This window comes from Mandrillus leucophaeus, unplaced genomic scaffold, assembly GCF_000951045.1.
Source record: "Mandrillus leucophaeus isolate KB7577 unplaced genomic scaffold, Mleu.le_1.0 Scaffold203, whole genome shotgun sequence".
In the NCBI taxonomy this organism is placed as follows: domain Eukaryota; kingdom Metazoa; phylum Chordata; class Mammalia; order Primates; family Cercopithecidae; genus Mandrillus; species Mandrillus leucophaeus.
The window spans coordinates 2,122,697-2,140,207 of NW_012102066.1; the positions used below are offsets into that span (position 1 = coordinate 2,122,697).

At 37.0% G+C, this 17,511-nt stretch overlaps 1 protein-coding gene across 1 annotated transcript in view; it reads left to right on the top strand.

Moving 5' to 3' along the window:
* IPO8 (importin 8) overlaps window positions 1–11,752 on the top strand; it is a 67,356-nt gene extending 55,604 nt beyond the window's left edge. The window contains exons 21-25 of the mRNA XM_011979571.1: window positions 1,038–1,258; window positions 3,568–3,773; window positions 6,465–6,668; window positions 8,715–8,831; window positions 9,772–11,752. Coding sequence (XP_011834961.1) covers window positions 1,038–1,258; window positions 3,568–3,773; window positions 6,465–6,668; window positions 8,715–8,831; window positions 9,772–9,869 — 846 coding nt within the window. The 3' untranslated portion in view covers window positions 9,870–11,752. The remainder of the gene's footprint in view (window positions 1–1,037; window positions 1,259–3,567; window positions 3,774–6,464; window positions 6,669–8,714; window positions 8,832–9,771) is intronic.
* The last annotated feature ends 5,759 nt before the right edge of the window (window positions 11,753–17,511 follow it).

Consider the following 17,511-nt stretch of genomic DNA (forward strand, 5'->3'; position numbering starts at 1 on the left):
CCCATCTAGCTGTAATTTTGAAACTTTAGTTTTAAAACATCTTGAAAAGAGCTTTTCAAACTTAATTTATATTTTCTTGTGGCTGCGTTTATCCACACCTAATTATTTGACCATGGTAATAATTTTTAACATAGCTTATATGTGTTATCTCAAATTAGAACACAGAATATGTTGTATCAGCATAAGTAGACGTAGGGTTAAACTAGTTATCTCATCTTTGTAAAGAGCTTTATAGTCTTAAAAGTATGTGTAGTCATGTATTTTGATTCAATATGTTATCGTAAACCAGACTAATAGTCTGCTGACCCAGATATATATGCCGTTTGGCCTACTAAAAAGAAAATAATAAATATAACTCTTAAATTTCTACACAAAAACCTTGATTTTTTTAAAGTTTATTTTAAAAAGGGGCTTATAGTAAGACCTCAGATTTTATTTTATACAAATCATTTCAGCTCATCCCCTTTAACTGAAAGTAACTATTGTGAAATCGTTCCAGTAAAATTAGTTCATCAATATTGCACCTTAGAATTGGAGTCAGGTATTATTTTAACGTTCAGGCTCCACCATTTTTTCTTCAGCCTTTTTCATCTTATACCAACAGGAATTTTCTTTCTCAAAAACAATCTGATTACATCATAATTATTTTCAGTCCCATTTATTTCTTTCCAATTTAATTTGTCAAAGAAAATGACATGCAGTGATTTCACCTTAGATGTGCAAGTGGCTGTGTCCCCATAGGGATTATTGACACCATTTGAGCGTGGACTCTTACAGGACAATCTTCAGCTGACTTTAATTTACTTAAGAAGGAAGGAGATTTTCTGGCACTGCTATAGGACTTGTTTTTGTCTAGTTAGTCTCTCTAGGTTTTTATAATATAAATATTTTAAATAACTCTAAAATGATTTAGTCAAAAGTCTCATTGCCATTAAGACTGTCTTATTTATTGAGGACACTCTGCCAATATACAGCTTTCTATAAAAGTTACTTGGGCTATCTGTGTGGTTGACTCTCTTTTTCTTTTTGTCTTCTAGTGCATTCCACTCTTCGTTCAACTTGTTTTGGAGAGATTAACTCGAGGGGTCAAAACTAGTGAGCTTCGTACCATGTGTCTTCAGGTTGCAATTGCTGCCTTGTACTACAACCCTGATTTGCTGCTACATACTTTAGAACGAATTCAGTTGCCTCACAACCCTGGACCTATCACTGTACAGTTTATAAATCAATGGATGAATGATACAGATTGTTTTCTTGGGTATGTGTCTTTTGGGTTTTACACTTCTTTTCTGTTTCTGGAAAGTTTGCTTTTTAATATTTGCATATAATAGCATGTACAAAGATAATTTTCATGTCTTAGGAATGATTTTTTGTGTATTGTCAATATTTAATTTTTAGAGGATTAAGAATCTTTTTCAGCAGGGTAATCTAGTGGAAACAATGCAGGCTCTGAAAATTAGATGTAGCTCTTTCCTGCCTTTTTTTTTTTTAAACATGAGTGTATCATTGTATCTCTAGGCAATAAGAATTAATTGTCTGGGTTCCATGATTAAGTGTCAGTGGGTAAAAACGTTCTAAATGGAGTCGGATTTCTAAGGAAGGTACCCCTCTGGCAAAGATACAATGTAATGTCACAGAATGTTTAACTCTTTGCAGATCTCAAGGATGCCTGTTCTCAAAAGTGGGGTCAGAAGGCTTGTTGTTTGTATCTCAGGTGCTGCGCCAGTAGGAGAATTTGGTTTTATGTGAAGCACTCTCGTAATTGTCAAAAATAGGAAGAGTGAGGCCGGGCACAGTGGCTCACGCCTGTAATCTCAGCACTTTGGGAGGCCAAAGTGGGTGGATCACGAGATCAGGAGATCGAGACCATCCTGGCTAACATGGTGAAACCCCGTCTCTACTAAAAAAATAAAAAAAAAAAAAAAAAAAATTAGCCGGGCATGGTGGCGGGTGCGTGCCTATAGTCCCAGTTACTCAGGAGGCTGAGGCAGGAGAATGGCGTGAACCCGGGAAGCAGAGCTTGCAGTGAGCCAAGATCGCGCCACTGCACTCCAGCCTGGCTGACAGAGCAAGACGCTGTCTCAAAAAAATAGAAAGAGTGAGATTCCAACTAGTGTTATGTGCCCACCTCAGGTCACCCAACACAGATTAGTGATTGTGTTATGCTAGAAATTGAGCTAGCTGTCTAATTTGTTTTAAAACACTATCTAATATTTAACTGGAAATGAATAGTATTGTTTTGTGAGAGATCATTTAGAAAAATTTCCTGAGAGGAACAGACTCCCCGAAGTAGTTAAGACATTGCTGCCACAGGCAGGAGAAGATGGAGGCCTGGATTAGGATGGGGCGATAGGAATGGGGGAACATATTTACAAGCTGCTATGTGTGTTCTAATTTTTCTACTTGCAGGACACTGGAATTTATCCCCGATTGAGATTTGTTATTAAAACCTTGAAGGGAAGAACATACTTTCAAAGAAATTGTTCTTAAAGTTATCTCTGAGAAAGATTTAGGGAATAGAGATTTGGTCATTTAAAGTTAAGCAGTTAGTCCTCTTACGTCTTTATTAGCACTGGAAGCAATTTCCCTGCTATTGTGTAGACTGGGAGTCCTTGGGTTGTGCTTCCTTGGATTCTTTAGAGCCCTGCTTGATAATCATCTTTTCTGCTATGATCCATGTGGTCTGTATTTAGGGGCTGCATGGATGAGAAGGTCTTCAGGTCAAGCACAGTTCTGTTTTAGCATAGTACTTGGGCATTAGTGACTTGAATCAATCAAGAAATGCAAATAATGAAGGATAACAGAAGCCTGTAGAATATTCATTATTGGATTTGTTATATTATTCTCACTTTAAACAAATTGAATCACTGCAAGTGAATTTTTTATTCACACAGTTTTAAGAATGTTTTGCCTATGTTATCTTTTAATTCTTAATTTTTTAGTTTTAAACAACTTAGAGGAAACATTTAGGAGAAAAATGTCTAATGTTTACTGGTCAAACTTTTTTCTTTCTGAATTTTCCTTATCCTTATTTTTTTCTTACGCTATTTTATAGCATAGGACTTTAGTAGACTATTTACATTAAGTTCAGCTGACTATCTTACTAGATGCTGAGTTTTTGAACCGTCTTTCACCTCTTAGGGTTTGGGTAGATTATGTGTGCTGAGAAACTTTGTAGATCAATCTAATGTTGGAAGAGTCTAAGAAACTCTTCCTTCCCCCCGCCCCCATTGTATAGGACTTTTATGCTGTCAAATATAGGTATTTCTGCTTTATTAACACTCCTTATGCCGAGGCCCATATATAACATTTATATTAATTATAAATTGATATTGTGGCAAGATTCACCATGTTAATTGCAGACTCCCAATAGGTCTTTGAAAATAATTGGTTTACAAAATTTGATTTACATAGGGTTTCATACAGTACAAAATGGGGAATGTTTCTGTATAATACCAACAGATGAACCTTAGAGTATGCCTTGGACATTTCTTTTTGTAGTTTCTCCAGAATTTGTTCTTTATTCCACTTCTCATGTCTACATTTTTTTTTCTTCAAAATTTGCAGGCATCATGACCGGAAGATGTGTATAATAGGACTGAGTATCCTTCTGGAATTGCAAAATCGACCTCCTGCAGTAGACGCTGTGGTGGGACAGATTGTTCCCTCAATTCTTTTCCTTTTCCTTGGCCTAAAGCAGGTCTGTGCTACTAGACAACTGGTAAACCGGGAAGATCGTTCAAAAGCAGAGAAAGCTGATATGGAAGAAAATGGTAAAGTCTTCTAATTGAAATGAATGTTGCAATTGATTTTGATTTGTATATGCACTTTATTTGAATACTATTCTATGTGGAGACATTAAACAGATTTACATTCTTCGGTCTGCTGCACATATAACAAATATTTTGGGCTTGGTTGACTTGCTATTAATTGTATCATGTGATATAAATTTAGATTTGTGCACCTTCTGACCCCTAATTTACTCAGTGATTTTTTTTTTTATGGAGCCTAATAGATGTTGTTACACATTAGGAAACACATTTATAACAATCAAATGGTCTTGACTAAAAGTTAGCAATCTAGTATCTAATGTTCTTGTTTGTGCTAACAGCCTCATCAAGACAGCAGCCATGAGTTAAATGAATCATTAGATTAAGAGCTGAAGTGTTAGTACCACAGATTAGTAGAGAGTGTCTTTTTTTTTCTTTTTTGTAACGGTTCTTAGGTGACTCATTATCAACATTATATTTGAGAGATATATTTGCGATTTAAATATAAATTAAGGGAAAGTACCTAAATGAAGTGGATTTACTTAATTGAGAATCAGAGTAAGATTGTTCGAGTTGAATGTTAGACCTTTGTTTTGTTTAATGATGAGATTGCAGAGCTACTTGCTAGAGAGTAGGAAGTAGCATTCTCCAATTCCAGGTGGAGTTTTTCCTCTCCTGGTTAAAAACAGAGACCTCGTTAGCTGAGAAAGATCAGAACTCTTCCTGGTAAACATATAGCTCTATTTTCGATGCTGAATTCTGTGATTTTAGCATGTATAGATTTAAAACACTTTTAACTGGCATCATCCCAGTTTGTTCATATACCAGGGATTGTAAACTACCCTTTCTCCACTCCCCAGCACAAAATACAGCTTCTAATTTGTTTTTCTAAAATCTGTGTAGGTCTTTTGAAGAAATACTTCTTTATTAGAAGTGTTGCATGTGTGACTTTTGTTTTGTTTTTAGCTAACTATGTGTCAGCAGTTGTAGAATTGTTTTTTCAGGTGTGTTATCTCTAATGTCTTGGTTTGGTAACTCTTTATTGGCTTATACTATATGGCTTGAGGGAAAATTTCCTAGTAATATCCCAGACTTTCTTGTATTTCCTACTAAAGTATGGAATGATTAACTCGTGGAGGTATTTCTCAGTCTTTTTGTATTAATAGTTATAATTTGCCATGCATTTTTTCGTGTATTTGGTCCAAACTATGGTTAAGTGCCTTATTCCTAAAACTACCTAGTTCAATCTACCTGCTTCAGTATGATGTGTATAATAGAACTAGTTTTAGGTTAATGTTACCTGGTTTGGGTTTACTCCAGGATTTCTCTCTTATCTTGATTTTTGTTCCGCATTGACTGCCTTCCTGTTCCAGTATTTCAGTTACAATCTAACTGCTAGGAACAGATTGATACTGAAAATAGATACAGAATCCATGGTGATACATAATGTAGTTCAAGTTTTTAACTTTTGAAGCCACATGTAGCTAACTATTTTTCTTTATATTTTTGCTATTTCTTTTTATTATAAATTATCAAATTATATATTTGTGGAGTACAAAGTGATGTTATGATTTGTGAGTATAATGTGGAATGATTAAATCAAACTAATATATCCATCACCTTAAATAGCCTTTTTAATGGTGGGAACATTTGACATTTACAGTCTTGCCAATTTTGAAATGTACGATATACTATTAACTCTATTCACCATGCTGTACAATAGATACCAAAAACAAAACAAAACAAAACAAAAACCTAATTCTTCCCGTCTGAGACTTTGTACCCTTTTACTAACATTCCCTCATTCCCACCACCTCCAGCCTCTGGTAGCCACCATTCTACTTTCTACTTCTATGAGTTTGATTGTTTTAGATTCTATGTATAAGTGAGAACAGGCAGTATGTGTCTTTCTGTGCCTGGCTTATTTTGCTTCTCATAATGTCCAAGTTCATCCATGTTGTTGGAAATGACAGAATTACCTTTTTAAAAGCTGAATAGTGTTTCATCTTAAAGAATCCACATTTTCTTTATTCATCTGTTGTTGACTTAGGTTGATTCTGTAACTTGGCTATTGTGAATAATGCTGATAATGCTGCAGTGAACACAGGGCTGCTGACATCTGTTCTACATACTGATTTCAAATATTTTAGATATATACCCTGAAGTGGGATGGCTGGATCTGTATTTTTACTGTTTCTACTAGCAGAAATGATCTCATTTGGGCATTTCTAAGCAGTTTATAATCAACTCAGTTAATTAAGAGGACTGAATTCTCAATAGGAAGCCTTTGTTTAAAACACATGCACAGACTGTACAGTCACTTTTGTTTTAAACAAAGGTAATTTTGAAACATGCAACTGAATAATATTCTTGTATTAATGAACGTGCATAGCCTAACAGTAGTAATGTTCATCTGGATAACAGGTTTAGGGAACTTGTTTTCAGTGAGGAAGATAAGGACATTCTCAACTTAGCAAACTCTACAGTAAAGATAAGGTTTATTTATTTTATTTTTTATTTTTATTTTTTGATTTTCCTCTTTACACCAGAGATAAGATTTATTTTTATTAAAATTTTGTGGAAGATCTTTTTCCTTTCCAGAGTATAGTTTTATAGTCTTTGGTTTTTGTCACGAAATTTGATATTTTGTCCGTATGTGTTTTGATTCTTTTTAAATAATTAATGGGTTCACAGAGGAGATTTCAAGTGATGAAGAGGAGACGAATGTAACTGCTCAAGCGATGCAGTCAAATAATGGAAGAGGCGAAGATGAGGAGGAGGAAGATGATGATTGGGATGAAGAAGTATTGGAAGAAACCGCGCTTGAGGGGTTCAGTACTCCACTTGACCTTGACAATAGTGTGGATGAATATCAGTTTTTTACACAAGCTCTGATAAGTATGTCTTTATTCCCCACATCTTCTGATATATTTTTTTTCTAAACTCTTTCTTCACTTCTTCCTGTTTTGATATCTGCCCAAGATTGGTCTAGATTCTTTACAAATTTTTTTTGTTTATTCCTTATGATAGAAATCCCCAAACATATATGAAATGATAGAAATTAAAATAATGAACACCTATCCCCCAATCCTAGCAACTTTCATCATTGAGAAGTAGCAGGGTGAACCTGTAGGTTGTCCTTGCAAAAGTAATATATGGAGTATCTGTGTATATTGTTCATCCTTTAGGCATAAATGGGCAAGCATTTTTATAGCAAAGAATGAAGTGCTTCAGGCATGTGTTGCTTAAAAATTGTAGCTAACAACCTATTAGTTATTCACAATCTGTAGAATGCAATTGCTAGCATAAGACAGTGACTTTTTACTATGTAAGTAATTTGCCAATTTTATACAACAAAGGACAGTTTAATTAGAGTTACAGGACTCATAAATGATTGGGGGGAGAAAATATTTGCCACATATGCATAATAGGCATAATGTACACAGTGTACAGACGCCATCCTCAAATGCGTAAGACCAGTAACCTAGTGGAAAAATGGAAATGGAAAATTTACAGAATAAAAACAAGCCAATGAGGCTATTTAGAAAATTATTAATCAAATAAATTTTTAAAATCTCATTAATATAGATTATTTGTTTTATGGTTACATAGTATTTCCATAGTTATATTGTAATTTAGTTCCACTGTGGGACATTTAAGATTGTTTCCAATGTTTTTGCCATTATGAGGGTTATTAAAATGAACATCCTTATGCGTAAATGTTGTTACTAATAAGGCAATATTAGTAACAATTTTGTAGTGTTGCTACAAATAACATTAATGAAGAAAAAACTACCTAAATGTGTTTATTGAAATTCACAGGAATTGGAGGCAGAGAGCACAGGAAACTATATTACAAAGCATGGCAAATATAACAGCATAAACGTGGAGATGGAAATATGGAAGGTGTGCCCTAGTGCAGTTCCAGACATGGGTGTGTCATAATCACCAAGAAAGCTTTTAGATCTTGAGTAGGATCTCAGGAGATGTATTTTTAAAGATGCTTCTCAAGTGACAAGCAGCTTTAAACCAGCGTGTAGGGGCCACTGCTTAAACACTGAAGGAATACAGTTGGACTGGGCTATAGTGGCCTTGAATTCTGGACTGAGGTGGTCCATCCCATTGCCCATTGGAATAGTGTTGAAAGTTGTGTTCTGAGGCCGTGACCTTGTAGATGTGGTAAGTCATTTCAGGGGAGTTATCCGGTGATGGATTATGTGCAGAAAAAACTGGAAAGGACTAGATGTGGGAGCCAAAGGAGATCACTTTATTAAGTTAGGTGTATAGAGACCTGGAATGGGGAGGGTGACATTTGATGGAAAGCAGCATATAGATGAAAGACAGTAAGAAAGAAGCAGAGCTTTGGGTGTGGAGAGGGCATGCTCAGAGATGTTAAAGAATGGACAGTAGTTGACTGGGAGACTAATAGAACTGGTGAGATAAATGGAGAGAGAGAAGGTTTGGGAGGAAATTGTTAAATTTGGTTTTAGTTGTGTTGAGTTTGAGATGAGCTATTCAAATGGAACCGTCCAGGAGGCTTAGGGGAAGATTTTTGCTAGAGGCACAGATTTGAGTCCTTGGGGTGGTAGCAATGCTGAAGCTGCAGGTAGTATGACAATTCCAGGGGAAAATGGTAATGAGTGAGTACAGGTGTTCTGGATTTTAGAGAACATCCACAGAAGACAGCAAAGGAGACAGAGAACTAGGCAGACTAGAGATTTGCAATATCGTTACCTTCCTTTGATATCCCACATAGCTGGGTACGAAGTGGGTACTCAGAAATAATCCTTTGTTGGCATAAGTTTCATTACCTTGTGTGTATTGTAGTACTGTACTCTTTGTTACTGTCTGGGATAATTTCTTTGTAATTTGATCATGTTACCACTTGTTCTCTAAATTAATAGTCACTGTACCCTCCTGTCTTTTCCTCCCCAATTGCAACAGCTGTGCAGAGTCGAGATGCTGCCTGGTACCAGCTGCTGATGGCACCACTCAGCGAGGATCAGCGGACGGCACTGCAGGAGGTGTACACACTGGCAGAGCACCGACGGACGGTGGCAGGTCAGCCAGAGTAACCTCCAGAGTGAAGTGCATGTGTCACAGTGCCAACAGTCAGCCTTATTTGATGAGCCAGGTGGCACCTAAACACTGTTTTTAAAATTGTTAGAGACTCACCCTTTAAGATAATAAGGAATTGTCATTATTGTATGATTGTTTTAATCACTCATGATGTCTTAACTTTGCAAAAACCTGCACATTAATACGTATCTCCTAGTGGTGTTCTCATTCACATTCATATTGTATGTTGGAGGTAAAGGTACAAAGTAAGGGTTGGGATAAGTCTTGCCGAGGGAAACTTAATCAGCTGGATCGCTCCCCTAAACATTTCAGCCATGGGCCAAAGGCACTTGATGAATTCTTCCTAGGAGCTTGTATTCCTGGAAATGGAATGCCCTCCATTTCTCATTGTTGGGCGGTTTTTGACATTGTTTCTTGTTGTTAATTTTCAGTTTTTAAGCTGGAGGAATTATTTTATGTTGATTATTATAGTTACTTGTAGATTGTCGTTGGAAACGATTTTGTAGTTACAAAAAAATTTTAGTAGGAAACGTTGCAAACTAGACATCTAGAGTTTAGAATGCTGGTTCTTCTGCATGGACTTAGATCTTCAGTTCTGTGCAGATTCTCGATCAGCCCTCCTGATATGAGAAATCTGGGCCCTCTTTCAGCAGTAGAGACAGTGAAGTAGAATCCAACTCTGAGATGTGTTTTCTTTTTACTCGTTTTTTTGCAGATGTTCCGATGGTAGTGAACATACTACCTTATTGACATGGGTCTGTTATTCTTAGTTCTTCTTTGGCAGAATAACTAATACTACGAGTCACATTCTTTCACAGTTCTAAGCATATAAACAATCTGGCTCCTTTGGGTCATCTCCAACTTTGTCACCTTAAGCATTCTTTTTTTTTTTCTTCTCCCCTTTTCTTTTGAAAAATGCTAGAAGCAAAGAAGAAGATTGAACAACAGGGAGGCTTCACCTTTGAAAACAAAGGAGTCCTCTCCGCATTTAACTTTGGGACTGTGCCCAGCAACAACTGAAGGAAAGAACATCAGCTGACCAATTGTCATCACTGCATTTTATTTCACAAAAGGAGTGTGAGGGTCAAGGGGATGAAATGAGGGGGCTGCTTTCAGGGCCCTCCTGCTGTACCAGCTACCATCTGGCATTAGGCAGCACTTTTATCTACTCTTTCCCCTTTGACCTTTATCACCCTGAAATATATATTTTAAACAGCTACTGTAAGTATGAAATGAAAGAAAAACAATCATTGGACTGAAAAGGACAAACCGTATGTTCCAAAGGCTGAATGCCCAAGGTCGTTTTAGAGGATTGGATCGACTTGCACGTCTCAGGTTTTTGCCATGCAGAATCAATGGATTTATGCGGATAACAGTGCCTTCTGTTGTACATGAATTATCAGAAAAAAATTTTTGGAGTGCATTGCAATTTTTTTTAAAGCATAAAACATATTTCTAGATACAACATAAACCTTGGTTATATGTCGACTATTCTGCGTTTTACTCTGTGAATTTATTGTTAGGCAGTTACTGCAAGTCACTCTGGTTTCCAGATCTTCACTGCTCCCTCTGCTCACCCTGCTGCTGGGGGGCTTTTTTCAGGGGTTGTATTATAAAATATGCACTGGCTCTGGTTTTTCGTAAGATGTTTCGTGGCTTTTTAAAGAAGTGTCTTACTCCTTCTTCTCTCATTTTTTTCTGCCTTGAAAAGGGGTGGTATTTCTTTTGGGGTCAACAAATACACATACCAATTTCACTCCTAACCTTGTAAGTTCAGGACTCAATTTCTTGGCAGCAAGTGGCAGGGGCTCTTTAGTCAGTGGAGTCAGCAGTAAGTCGGAGTATATTCTGAATAATGTAATTATGCAATTAATTGATAATCATACCTAAAGCACATTGAACTTCTAAGAGAAAGGTGCTACATAAGCACACTGTCTTTCTGGATGGGGACTTGTATGTTAAATAACTTGTCATTCCAGCTGTGTTGGACCAGGGTCCAAAGCATTTTATAATGATGTATTTTTTTTTAATCTAGGAAAAAGACCCAAACAAATCTAACTTCTCGCTTTCTCACATCTTTGAATTTTCTCCTACCTGATTTGTTTGTGTCTTTATTATAGCTCAGTTTGACTTCTCAAAATTTTCAATGGTTGGGGTGGCTGCACTCTTAGGTGGCCTATAGGAAATATTACAGATGGAGATTACATTGTTTTTCTGACCTGGTTCAAGACCAGAACATGGATCATAGGGTTTTAATTCAGCAAAATGAAAATGTATCTTCAGAACTTAACATATTACTAGATGTGATACAGATTTTCCTTTCTGTGAAATTGAAAATTCACAAAAATTCACAGCTTAAATTTCCCATCAGTGACTGGAGGAATTTTTTTCAGGTGCTTCCTATATTACCATCCCTCATGCATATTAACTCTTTAGAATTTTAGGTTAAGTAATCTCTATAGAAGTAGCCTGGAAAACCATGAGTTTTGGAGTTCTGTGACCCCCTGCTTTCCTCTGCCCCTCCCTTCCCAAGGCATTGAAGCTGAATATGCCAACTGGCATTAGAAGTGAAAGATGGCATTGGGAGAAATTTTAGAGAGCTTTCAAACTCTTTATTCTCATGTTCCACATGGTCTAATTTTAACATAAATGGTATGCCTTCACACTGGATTGTAAAAGGCATGTGATTTTTGAGATTTTATTTTGTGATGTATTGTCTTCTGCAGTATCAAAGGGAAAGAGGTATTAATGTGCATCACCCTATCTTGTTTTTGAAGCCAGGGTAGTTGTATGATTTTGTTACCAGCAGTGCTAACCTGAATGTGACCTGGTTACCTTGGAAATGCAGGAACTTATATGAATGTACCATAAAATAAAATGCGGACTGATTCCCAGGATTCTGACCTCTTCTGTGTGAAATGTTTTCTGAAATGTGGAGGTGCTTTAAGCAGTTGATAATAACCCATCAATATGTTTTCCTGACATCTGGGGACCTGAAGCACAGTGGACTGTAGGTCTGGGAGGGTAACCAGGGCTTATCAGGAACAGCTAATACATGGAGAGAAGTAGGGAGTGAGAGCCCATCTCATGAACCAGGAGGTCTGCACAAGGTTGTCAGAGCTCTCTGGAAAGGGACAGAGCGTTCAACCACAACGGGACCTGGAAGGAAAGGAAGATATCACTAAAATGGTGCAATTTTCTGATGGGTCTACTACCAAATTATTACTGGTCAAAACTGGACTGGTAATACGGTCATGTGTCAATAATGGGTATGTTCTTATAAATGCTTCATGGGCATTTTGTTATTGTGTGAGCATCCTAGAGTCTACTTACACAAACCTAGATGGTGTAGCTTACTACACACCTAGGCTGTATGGGATAGCCTATTGCTCCTTGACTACAAACCTGTACAGCATGTTACTGTACTATACTGAATACTATAGGCAATTGTAACACAATGGTAAGTAATTATGTATCTAAACACAAAAGGTACACTAGAAATGTGATATAAAATATAAAAATGTATGAATGGAGTTTGCAGGACTGAGAGCTGCTTTGAGTGGTGAGTGAACATGAATGTTTAGGACATTGCTGCACACTACTGTAGACTTTATAAAACTGTACACTTAGGCTACACTAAATTTATAAAACAATTTTCTTCAATAATCTTAGCTTACTGTAACTTTTTGTGAACTTTTAACTTTTTAGCTCTTTTGTAATAACACTTAGCTTAAATCACATTGTACAGCTGTACAAAAACATTTTCCTTTTTAATATCCTTATTCTATGAGCTTTTGTCTATTTTTAAAATGTGTTTACTTTTTAAACTTTGTTAGTGACTAAGACACAGACACATTAGTGTAGGCCTACCTAGAGTCAGGATCACCAATATCCCTGTCTTCCACCTCCACATCTTGTCCCACTGGAAGGACTTCATGGGCAATAACATGTATGGAGTGGTCATCTCCTATGTAGCAATGCCTCCTTCTGGAACACCTACTGAAGGACCTGCCTGAGGCTGTTTCACAGTTACCTTTTTTAGTAAGTAGGAGTATGCACTAAAATAGCAAGTATAGTAAGTACTAGGTGATAGGAATTCTCCAGCTCCATTCACTTATGGGTCCACTGTCATTTATGTAGTCCATTATTGACTGAAGGGTCATGGAGCACATACTTGTACTTGCATGATGATAAGACCCATTACATTGTTAATCAGTGAAAATTCCTAAGAAAACAGTTATTTTAAATTGTCATTAAGTAATATAATGAATTGTAGTACAGTTTGCTGTTTAGCAAGGGAGACTGAATAATCCAGGCATAAAAGGGAAACTTGGCCATGTATTAGGGCCATGTATGTGCATGTGTGTGTATGCATGAATGTTTCATGCATTAAAAATTAGTTGAGCCTTAAATAGCAATCTTTTCTGTCCCACCTTACTCTCTCCATTGAAACTACTGTACAAATGCTGCCTGGGTGGGTTGGGAACTTTCTAGGCAGTCTGCTAGCAAGAAAGGCTGCAAAATCAATAAATAAAGAGATGGCTTATACTCTGTAGTTAGACTATGTTTGAGGAAGAAGCACAAAGGGCAACTATGGCTGATCCTGTAGCCAAGAAAGGTGTGTAGGTGACAGAAGGCATGTGTCTGGGTAGTCTGAGAGTCCAGGCCAGACAGCAGTGCAGCTAGAGGAAGGAAAGGGCTATCTTGTTAAGAAGAGGGAGTGCAAGCCCAAACATCAAGGAGGAAGAGAAGAGGATGCACATGCTCCCTGCTGGACACATGGGAAGAAGCTCATCTTGGAGGTCATCCAACTTGAAAAAGATTTTCACAAGTAGATGGATGCCCCTCAAGAGCTGGAAATTGGAAACTTTCTTTAGGCTATGGAATATGCAGGGGCTGAGAGCAACTCGGGCAGGAGTGACCTTATGGAGACTTTCCCCACTGGACCTCCCTACTTATGAAGGGAAAACCTGGGGAGAAACGGCACTACACAGTAGGGCCTCACAGGCACCTGTCCACTGTGGCCCAGTGTCCCAACACATCACTCTTAAGTTTAGAGTGACCCACCATTCCTACTGCTTAGTGAGTGTGGGCAGTACCCTCAGTTTCTCTTCCTTGCCAGTCATTTCTCTCCTGAGAACTGCCAGCAGCTGGACCCTCATCCCTCCTGATTTTCATACAGTTTATTTCCATACAGTTTGACATACAGCATGCCAATGAACTAGAATTCCTTCACATGTGGGTAATCCCTGCCATCGGAATGAGCTCTTTCCTCTTTTCCACACCACTGGTATGTGTTTTGTTTGGCCTTGAATTGCTCACACCATTGATTATAGACTTGAGGGCAGAGATTGTGCTTTATGTGGTATTAATATTTTGTAGACATGTTTTGTTGTCTTTCTAATGCCCTGCATCTGGTGGCTAAGCGTGGTCAATAGAATGAACACACGGACAAATGGATGATTGACGTTCTGCCAATGAGTTTGGATCTTAGAGGCATCTCGGAGGCCACAAATAAGATCTTGGAGATAGGTTCCTGTGGAAAAAACAAGTGTGCAGCAGCAGCTGGATGGTGAAGTAGATGTATGCCGCTGGAAGGGAGCTGTTGTCTGTGGGTCACTGTGCCCCCTGCTTTCTGTTCCTAAATCTAGTGCACAGTTTCTATGTGCGCAGCATTCCAGGTAGGTTATTTTTTTCAGACCTCTCTTTCTGTAGTCTGCATGGCAAAGCACTTTCTTCTAACTCCAGCTGTTCTTTTCCTTTCCTTTCCCCTTATGGCCTCATTCTTCTCTATTTAATTTTTAAGCTTGTTCATCTTCACTCCACTTCCTCACTCCCCAGACCCAAACACTTAAAACACTTACTATGTCTCACTGATTCGCTCTTCAGAATATATTTTGAGTCTCTGCTGCTCTCGATGTCACCTTAGTGTAAACTACAACCATTGCTTTGCTAGAATATTCTAGAATCTTCAAATATTAGCTCTTACATCTGCTCTTCTGTCCCATAGCACCATTCTTAACCTATTCACACAATAGAATGATTTATTCAAAATGCAAAATATTGATTGTATCAAAAACCTGATTAAGATCCCTTAATGGCTTTAGGATAAAGAAAATCCTTAACATGGGTCATAATGCCTTAAGTTTATTTTACTTTATTTTTAGAGACAGAGTCTCACTTTGTTGCGCAGGCTGGAATGCAATGGTGTGATCACAGTTCACTGCAGCTTGATCTCATGGGGTCAAGTGATTCTACATTAGCTTCCTGAGTAGCTGGGAGTACAGGCAAGCACCACCATGCCTGGCTATTTTTTAAATTTTTTGTAGAGACAGGGACTCAATATGTTGCCCAGGCTTGTCTCAAACTTCTGGCCTTGAACTATCTTTCCACCTTGGCCTCCCAAAGAGCTGGGATTGGAAGTGTGAGCCAGGGCACCCGGCCACCCTAAGTAATTTGGCCCTTCCTCAGCTATCTCATTGTGTGCAACTTCTTGGAAAGTACGCTCCAGTTGCCTTTTTTCACTGCCTCTATTTCACTGGTTTCTTCTTCCATTTGGTTCCTGGGCTTTTCTTTGATTGAAGGTTTTAAATTGCTGATTCAATATCCTTATTTGTTATTGATCTGTTCAGGCTTTCTATTTCTTCTTGATTCAATCTTGGTAGCTTGTATGTTTCTAGGAATTTATTCATTTCTTCTGGGTCGTCCAATGTGTTAACATGTAATTGTTCATATTAGTTCCTTTTAAAAATTTATATGGCATTGGTTGTATCTCCTATTTCTGATTTTATTTTATTTTTTCCTTGTTAAGGGTTTGTTGATTATCTTTTCAAAAAAATAAACTTCAGTTTGTCGATTTTTCTTTTGCTTTCTGGTCTTCATTTATTTCTGCTCTAATCTTGATTATTTCCTTCTTTCTGCTAGTTTTGGGCTTCTTTTTCTAGTTCCTTGAAGTATAATGTTAAGTTGTTGGAGATCTTTTTTAATGTAGACATTTATCACTATAAACTTCCATTTTAGCACTGCTTTTGCCACCTCCCATAAGTTTTGGCATGTTGTGTTTTTGTTTGTTTCACGATATCTTCTAATTTTTAAAATTTCCTCTTTGACCCAATGGTTGAATATATTGTTTAACTTCCATGTATTTGTGAATTTTTCCGTTTTTCTTTTATTGATTTCTAGCTTCATTTCTTTGTAGTCAAAAAAGATAATTGAAATTATTTCAGTCGTCTTAAATTTGTTAGAACTTGTTTCGTGACCTTGCATGTAATCTATCTTGGAGAATGTTTCATGTGCAGTTAAGAGGAATGTATATTCTGCTGCTGTTAGGTAGAAGGTTCTGTACATGTCTGTTAGGTCCATTTGGCCTACGGTGTTATTAAAAATAATTGTTATGTCTTCCTGTTGAATTGACCCTTTTATCATTATGTAATGACCTTCTTTGTCTCTTGTGACAGTTTTTGACTTAAAAAGTCTTTTTGTCTAATATAAGAAAAGCTGCTTACGCTCTGTTTTGGTGACCATTTGCATGATATGTCTTGTTTCATCCCTTCACTTTCAGCCTATGTATGTCCTTAAATCTGAAGTGAGTCTTTTGTAGACATCCTGTAATTAGATCTTGCTTTTTAATCCATTCAGCTACTCTATATCTTTGATTGGTGAATTACATTTAAAGAAATTATTGATTGATAAGAACTTACTACTGCCATTTTTGTTCATTGGTTTCCGTTTCGTGGTTCTTTTGTTCCTCTCTTCTCCTCTTGCTGTTTTTGTGATTTGATAATTTTTTATGGTCATATATTCTGATTCTGTTCTCTTTTTTGTATCTGCTGAAGATTTTTCTTTGTATTTACTGTGAAGCTTGCATAACCCTCCTTAGAATTGTACCAGTCTATTTTGAGCTGATAACTTCAGTCACATACAAAAACTACACTTTTACTCTCCCATTCCCCACTTTGTTATTGATGTCAGAATTCGCTTTTTATATTGTGTATCCATTAACCAATATTTTGTGGTTATATTCTTAATACTTTTGTCTTTTATGCTAGGGTTAAAAGTGATTTATGCACCACCATTACAATATTACATTATTCTGTATTTGTCTATGTATTTACCCTTAGCAGTGAGATTTATATTTTCACATGCTTTTGTGTTGCTATTTAGCAAGAAGCTAATTTTCTTTTTTTACTAATACAAATTATGTACTTTTTTCAAAATAAGGAATTTGTTGTATATATGTATTACACACAGTTTTTCCAACCAGATAACCCAATGTTGGCCAATCCCAGTAATCAAAACTATAAATTTAATTTCATAATTTTTAGCTCCCTGCAGCTGCTGCTGTCAGACAACTCTCAGCTGGGTGGTGTCAGGGTTGGTAGCATTTTCAAATAAAACAAGATATTTAACATCAATAGGTACCAGCAAGAAGTGTTTATTTCTTCATGAGGGTGTTGTCTATTTTGGGGGAACAAGACCAGTTTTCATTTTACTAGTTAAATGGGTTGCATTTGAAACCTTTGCTGTGGTTTCATATTTCCAATGAGTGAGGTTTTAGACTCTTTACATTTGGTACTCCAAGTACCATTAATGGGGTTGTGACTGGGTAGTATAGTCAAGTGATTCTCTGAAGGCAGAAATAAATAAGCAGATTGTTTACTTT